This window comes from Parasteatoda tepidariorum, chromosome 8, assembly GCF_043381705.1.
Source record: "Parasteatoda tepidariorum isolate YZ-2023 chromosome 8, CAS_Ptep_4.0, whole genome shotgun sequence".
NCBI classification, from domain to species: Eukaryota; Metazoa; Arthropoda; class Arachnida; order Araneae; family Theridiidae; genus Parasteatoda; species Parasteatoda tepidariorum.
In genome coordinates this window covers 74,532,371-74,540,903 of record NC_092211.1, presented here as the reverse complement: position 1 = coordinate 74,540,903, position 8,533 = coordinate 74,532,371, and the positions used below count along the sequence as shown (strand labels likewise).

The following is an 8,533-nucleotide window of genomic DNA, read 5'->3' as shown; positions in this document are numbered from 1 at the left end:
AAAATGAAACTATTGCAAAATACAGTTAAGTTAAAATTATATTTTATCCTTTTTATGATTTACATACAGTTTTTTTTCAAAAATGGAATAAATTTTGATTTTTTATATAAGAAAATCTATTTTCTTTATTAAAAAGGTTTTTTATTATTTTCCTTGATCAATTTCAAAATTTAACCTTTGTAAGGATTTTAATAGACAAAGCAGTAATTTCCTTTTTTTTTCTCTTAAAGAAAAAAAGTATTTTTAGTAAATATAAAGTGGCAAAAAATTTTAAGAAAGAATAATAATGCTGTAAATTTAAGTTCAGGGTTTAGAAGATAGATGGCACCACTACTGACTTGGTGAACTATTTTTAATTTTTTACGTAAAAATTTATAGAAAAGGTACATAGTATAGGAAATTTTGTAGTGCATTTTAGAACATGTTTTAAAATTTAAATCAATATTTCGATTACTAAATAAGATAAATAATTAAAGCTAAAAAAAAACAATTAAAAAAACTAACAATAGCTAGAAATTTTGAAAAATATTTTTAAAAAAATTCACAAGCAACTTTAAAATTTTAATAAAAAATTTAATTTTAGCTGGCAATTATGGATTTAAATTTCAAAAAAATTTAACGTAAGACGCAAAATTGTTTTCATCAGTACAAAAAAAGAAGAAAAAAAAAGCATGCTTTCTTCTTCATTTTAATAGGTAGCAAACAAAAGACACTAAACTAAATGTTCAAATTCCTTTTTTTTTCCTTATTTAAGAAAAACAACACTTTATTTTAAATATATTTTTTAATAATACATTCTACAATTTCTTTTTCCATCAAATAGTACAAAATATAAAAAGGGAAACAAGTTCAGACTCTTACAATAAAATTGACAAATGACATATTCATTTTTCAAAAAACCAAGCAATAATTTTTTTTATAAACTGTAATTAGAAAATTCGAATTCATTAAAATAGATTTAAATTCGAGTTAATATAAATTTGAATTAACTCGAATCAAACCTTTATTAATTCAAACTAACTGAATAATTTCACTTCAAAATTATGTTAATTCGATTATGATGTTATGTCGGAAATATCGAATTAACCTGTGCAATTCGAATTAAATGAGCTATTGAGAACGCATGTTTATACAAATTAAATCAGCAGTTTAGAATCGAATAAATTTATTGAAACTAAATAAAATTCAAAAGACGCACAGTTACAGTTACACAGAGTGTTTCAGTTGATCTTAAATGTCTATTCAAGGCAAGGGTATATGTCCTTCTCAATAATTAACATTTTCTAAAAGTCCCCTCAATATTTCGGACAAACAGAGAATATTCTAATCAATCCTTATCAATTTAAATTCATTAAAGAAAAACACAAGATTTTTACAGTTGTTTAGAAAATTTAAGATTTTTTTGTATTTAATAACTTTTTTAATTTTAAATTTTTATTAATTTTTTTAATTTTAATTTTTTATTAATTTTTTTAATTTTAATTTCTTGTTAATCTTTAATTTTTAATTAATTTTTATGAATAAAATTTAGATACCTAGTGTGACTATGTATTTTAATTTCGTGAAACTGCAACCCTCATGTGCTCATAGATATTTCAAGCTTATTGATTTTTGATTTTTTATTAATTTTTTTAATTAATTTTTTATGAATAAAATTTAGAGACCTAGTATGACTGTGTATTTTAATTTCGTTAAACTGCGACACTCATGTGCTCAGAGATAATTCCAGCTTATTGATTTTTAATTTTTTATTAATTATTTTAATTAATTTTTTATGAATAAAATTTAGAGACCTAGCGTGATTGTGTATTTTAATTTCGTTAAACTGCGACACTCATGTGCTCGTAGATAATGCCAGATTATTAAGTTGATTCATTTTAATGATTTAAATTTAAAACACTTAATATTTAAGAAACTTATAGCAATGAAAGAAACTCAAATCTACTCAAAGACAAAATATTATTAAAATAAGCTCAATTTTATTATTATTTTTAAACTTCCCATATCGAAGTTTAGTTATACACTTCTACGAGATAAATCTATAAAAACCTGAATATACATAATAGTTACACTACAAACTATACACACACAACACTTGATATGCAGAATTTCACCATTGTGACTTGAAGCCATAATATAGGATATTACGTAAACATTACAATTAGAATGTAGTTATATATATATTCTCATTTCAAATATATTTAAATTGATAATTAAATGATGAAATATCAATATCTGATACCATAGACTCTATGGTTGGCACGTGCCTCCACCTCCTCGGACGCTGAGTTCATTTCACCGCGGGAGTAAGAGGAGAAATATCTCAAGCCACCCCATAGACTGCTGAATTCAAAGTGTTTTTTATTTTAACTTTTTGTAATATTTCATGATGTATGAAATATGGGCCTATTGCGCGGCCTCGGTGCCCAGATTTTGTAAATAAAGTTAAGTAAAGAAACATTTCCGCGCTTAAAAATGAGACAACCCTTAATGAGCGCCAAACGCAAACAATAAATTCTTTTTCAGTCACTTACTTCGCTTTACCATCCGCTATTATACTTCTCGTTACTCTAGCAAATTAAATATATTTGAAATTTAAAAACTGCTATTTTCTCAACAAAATGTCTCAAAAAGGACAAACTATTCACTTAAAAGAGAGAAGTATCATCAAATTTATAAAATATTTAATGTTAAAAAAATGCACATTAAGATTGCGAAATAAATATTTTTGTCATACGATCGCAAAATAGCAGCCCTGTTCAGGATTGTTCACATCCTTCTCCCAAAAATAGCGAAATAGTATGGTCGGATACCACGTGATGAAGGCGGAGCCAAGTACCAACTCCTGGTGAACGAACTATGCTCTGAATATAGAATTAAAACCTTCAGAATATGCTTGATTGTCGGATCAAACTAAAAGGAAATGAACGGCAATAATTACAAACGCCTTTCACATTTACAGTTAATTGTTTAAAATGATTTTGAAAGCATATATAAAGGGTAATGGTTATAGAACACCTTATATATTGAAGTCTGCGGTGATCCAATATATTCAGGGTGGCCATCACCTAAAAACTATTTAATAATTATTCATCACGAACATTCATATTATTTTACTATAAATATTCTTTAGTTTCGATATGCTAAATAATCAGGTCATTTAATAATTATAATTATAATTAATTTTTCGATCTGAGACATTCCAGAATGCTAGTAAGTACCCTATCCCAATTCCTGTAAATTAAGACATGTCATGTGTGTGGTTCGGTTTGAGGATCAATATCTCGTTCACTAAAAGTTCAGCGGGAACAACTCTCGAGTACATAAAACTGAAAGATTATTGGTTTTGTGATAAAGTCATTCAAGCTACGTACGATCTTTGCACATCATTTCGTTTTTCTTTCCCTTTTCTTCTGTCTATTGACTTTGAGATTTTTACTTTTCATATTTGTATCGCAATTGTAAATAGAAAATAATCTTCTAAAATCTTCTTCATTCTTTTAATCACTTAAGAGGTTATAAGTACTGACGCATTGTCAGGGACTGATTTACAGGAGGGCATTCGTTGCACGTGCCCGGGACCCCCAACATTTGAGGGCCCCCTTTCCCAATAAATGATCTTTTACATTACATGGCCAATACAAAACCTTGTGTAGAAGATCCCTTTGAAAGAATGTTTAGAACAGGGACAACTATCAAATTTCATGAATGGGGTACTTGCATTATTTCATTATTCCATTATATCATTACTATTTACTCCGCACTCACACTAGAGCAAAATAATTTGCTATTGACATTATTTATTACAGTATTATAACAACTTTTAATGCTCTAGTGCAAGGCCATTCTTTTTACAAGACTAAGCTATAAGCTTCTGTTAGTAATTTCTCTGAAGCTTGTTGCATTAGTTAATCATTGTTGTTTATGGTATCTTAAAAATTTTCGAATGTTGATGATTACTTTTATCAGACTTCAATTACTTTTATCAGATTTCGGTACAAATATCTTGTTTCCTTCATAATTTTTAACATTCTAGCCAAAACCTCTAGACATATTTATTAAATTTTTGTATTTTTTTTTAACAATTTCACTAAATTAAATTCTGAATATCTGGGGGACGTACTTCTAAATAAGGTTTCATGTTACTTGCAATTTTTATGGTCTGAAAAATACTTTTTCAATATTAAGTTTAATACCTTGCATGTTAACTAAAACTTATCGGCTCTTTAACTGGGGCCCCCAAATCTGTAAGTCGGTCCCTGCGCATTGTAATGAAATAAAGCTGAAGTTTTGTACATAAATGGCTACTTTGTTTTTGAGTTTATTGTATCATCTGACATTGTGTTCATTTAAGTTTGAAATCGATTTTACTTCGAATTTATAATTTGGCACTTTCAAACTCTTTTTTTTAATGCTTATTTCCAATCTTCCATTTTCTATTTTTTTTTCCACATAAGTATTAAACAATTTAAGCACACCTTTAAAAAATATGGCCTTAAAAAAAGTAATAGAACCTGGCCTGAAAAAGTTCCTTTCTTACGACATTTTCACAATTTACAATGAGAAAAACCATAATTTCCTCGATTTACCATGGTAGAGGTGCTGTTAGAGGGGGAAGTCTTTGATTCTCACGATTTACAACGAAAAAAACTAACATTGTCACGATTTACCACGGTAGAGATGTTGTTAACGACGAGAGAATCCTTGATTTCCACGCTTTACACCGAGAAAAAACATAATTTCTTTGATTTACCATGGTAGAGATGTTGTTAACGGGGAAGTCCTTGATTTTCGCGATTTACACCGAGAAAAACCTTAATTTCCTCGATTTTTCATGGTAGAGATGTTGTAAACGGGGAAATGTTTGATTTTCGCGATTTACAACGAGGAAAGCCGTAATTTCCTCGATAAACCATAATAAAGATCTTAACCTTTATTTAAGTTTATATTATTACTCTATCTCTCTACTTTTACTTCACCAAAGCTTGGGAATTATGAATTGTGTCCCCCATTGTCATGATAATCTATTCAACTTCAAATAAAGTTTATTAGAATGTAAAATGTTCCGTAGATTCTTTTCTGAAATCCTTCGATTAATGCCAGTTTTGAATAAACTTAGGTAGAGATCGTTTACTGTATACAATATTTTGTTCTTTAACTGACTGCTGACTGACGAAATAAGTCATTAATTCATCACTTAATATCACAGTGGATAATTGGCTTGCAAAAGGGCCTCTGGCCTATTTATATTATATATCACTATATTATTAATAGGCATGATAACCATGGTGCTGCTTTTCCTTGTTCTCAATAGTTATTCCAATGGTGATTTTTTTATTGTTCAAGGGATTCAGTTGTGGCAATAACTTTTTAGCAACGTCAAAAGGACTGAAACTTAGAGGTATATTCAATCCACTGTGTCCTCCCGGAGCTTTTCCTTTGAATTTTATTGTGATTCCAGCCGGCTTTGAAGGTTCGTGATGACTGTGATATGATGAGGAAGGATATTCAGCAGATCCAGCTCTTGATGGAGTTGATTTTGAAGTGGAGTAATTCGGAGAAGATTGATAACTTGGCTTATAAGCATGGTAGTCACCGGAACTAGAAGATGAGGGACCATAAGTTGTCTTGGGCTTACTGTAGGAGGAAGGGTGGTGATAACCATGTTTGTCTGAAGAAGAATCGGAACTGTAGGCTGGTTTTGAATAAGGAACTGAATTAGAGGTTGGTTCTCTGTGTGGTAATGGTAAAGGATGAGGAGGATAGGAGTCAGATTCCTGGTATTCTTGCCTTCTATCTTTATCATCCCAATCAGTATGAGTCGTTACACGAGGCTTCCACGACTCGCTGGATCCTCTTTTTGGAGTATGTGAGGTTGGTGGAGGATATGAATCGTAACGTGGAGGTGGATGATTGTAACCGCTTGGACCGCGATGAGGAGGGTTACGAACTACTTTGTAACTTTTAGGATCGTATGATCCTTGCGGAGGAGGACTGGAGTGGGACGAGGGTTGATAGGAATATGAAGGAGGATTGTGGCCATGAGAATAAGATGGCTTGTCTTCTGGGTAATATTCACCCTGTCTGTGATGTCGCTCAGGAGGAGAGTGGTGTGTATACCTTGATGTGTCATAGGATGGTGGTGGATGGGAATAGGTAGGGTGATTGTAATCAGTTCGAGGATTCTCTGCATATGTTGGCGAGTGTACTGAGTCTGATCCCATGATATTGGTATTAGCGCTGCGCTTGGTCAAGACAGATAATTTATCCAAATCTTCTTTATTCAGTCCTAGTTTAGAGAGGACTGGACTGTTGGCGTCCACAACTGAAACTTGGTAATTACCCATAACAAATCTGTTAACAGCTTCTTTCGAATCATTGGCACTTTGCTCCGATGAAGTGGTTTCTGGTTCGCTCTCAGGTTTGTAATGTGAGCCTAATGTTACCACTTGCTTGCCTTTGTCTTGAGGAGGAGAGTCGCCTCTGTAGAAAGAATCTGTTGCTTTGTAGTAATAGTAATGCTTGCTTAGATTAGGCCGGAGTCTCACAGGTCGCTTCCGGTTACTTCCTGCTTCTTTGGAAGGAACGAGATCGAAGTCGAAGAAAGAACTCAAATCATCCAAATCGGGATAATCTTCCCTCGCGTCGTTTTCATCCTGTTAAAAAGAAAGATAAAATTTTATGAGATTGGAGTAAACAAAATAGTACAAAGCTTCCCCCCCCCTTTTTTTTTATAGGGTCAGTCGTAATGAATCAGGTTTTATAAAGAATGATTATAGAATAATAGATTATAGAAATAAGAATTCTGATTTTTTTTTCTATTGACCATTACAATCTAATCATTTAGCATTATGCACATCTAAATTTAAGATCTGTTTGTTAAAATTGAAACTATGTGATACAAGAATCTATTTGCTATATGGTTAACAACCAACACCGATGATTGACATAATATTTTAGATCATTGCTTGCTTTCGGAAAATATTATAGATCAGGGCTTTCCAACTTACATGAGGCCGGGGCGGCAATTAAAAATACCAGTCAAATGGCGGGCGCAACTTTAACAAAATTTTATATAGGACTCTTTTATGTTTGAAGGAACATTAAATATTACTGTCTTTTCATCTCAAGCTGTACAAAACAAAGTATTGAATTACAAATTAAAATACGAAGTAGATTTTTACCTGAGAAATAAATTTTTTTGCACCATTGGTATGTTAAATTTCCCAGAAACGAAGAAATTAGGGTGTTTTTTTAACGAAGAAAAGTACTTTAAACTCATATAGATTTTTACGAAAATTGTCCGCAAAAAAATGACAACTAATATATTTTAGTTCGCGGGCCACAAAAAAGGGCTTCGCGGGCTGGATGTGGCCCGTGGGCAGCCAGTTAATAACCACTGTTATAAATCATTCGAACGAAGATTTTTTTTCAATGAACATTCCCTTAAAATGGAATATGCCAAGTTGAGAAGAAAGATCATTTTCGAAACTTTCTTCTTTTTGTTTTTATTCAAGGTTCCAAAGTCGCAAAATCTGCTCGTGATATTTGTGCTGTGTATGGAGAGGAACCCATAGCTGGAAGAACTGCTTATGATTTCTTCTATCAAGTTTAAAAAGGAGCACTTTGACTTAAATATCACTCCTCGCTCTGGTTACTCGATGAACAGCGATTAAATCAACTTTTGCATGAAAATCTGCCCCGAACGACAAGGGAACTGGCAGAAAAAAGGAATTAATTACACATTAAACGTTTAAGAACTTCTTTAAAAGTTAATAATAAGTTAATAACAGTTCAATAATAGTGAGACTAAACGTATGCATTATTAAACATGAATCATATATTTCTATTCGATTTTTTATTGAATACTAACTAAAACGGTGGGGGGGGGGACTAATTTTTGCCCGTTAGCATAAGAAAAGAATTTTCATTTACTGGAATTACTTTTCATTTCTTTTTTTAATAATCATTCTTTCATTTTTGAGAAAACAAAGAACAAATTAATCTACGTTATCACTATCAATAGATTTTCAATTACTGGAATTTCGTTTCATTTCTTTTTTTTTTATAATCATTCTTTCATTGTTTAAAAAAAAAGAGCAAATTAATCTACGTTATCACAAGCAATGAATTTTCAATTACTGGAATTATTTTTCATTTCCCTTTTTAATAGTCATTCTTTCATTGTTTTAAAAAAAAGAGCAAATTAATCTACGCTATCACAAGCAATGAATTTTCAATTACTGGAATTACTCTTCATTTTATTCTTTTTAATCATTCTTTCATTTTTTGTAAACAAAGAACAAATTAATCTACGTTATCACAAGCAATGAATTTTCAATTACTGGAATTATTTTTCATTTCTCTTTTTTATAGTCATTCTTTCATTGTTTAAAAAAAAAGAGCAAATTAATCTACTTTATCACAAGCAATGAATTTTCAATTACTGGAATTACTCTTCATTTTATTCTTTTTAATCATTCTTTCATTTTTTGAAAACAAAGAACAAATTAATCTACGTTATCAAAAGCAA

At 30.8% G+C, this 8,533-nt stretch overlaps 1 protein-coding gene across 1 annotated transcript in view; it reads right to left on the bottom strand.

Moving 5' to 3' along the window:
* Positions 1-765: 765 nt before the first annotated feature.
* LOC107448622 (uncharacterized) overlaps positions 766-8,533 on the bottom strand; it is a 30,290-nt gene continuing 22,522 nt past the window's right edge. The window contains exon 3 of the mRNA XM_016063892.3: positions 766-6,656. Within this exon, the coding sequence (XP_015919378.1) occupies positions 5,268-6,656 (1,389 nt within the window). The 3' untranslated portion in view covers positions 766-5,267. The remainder of the gene's footprint in view (positions 6,657-8,533) is intronic.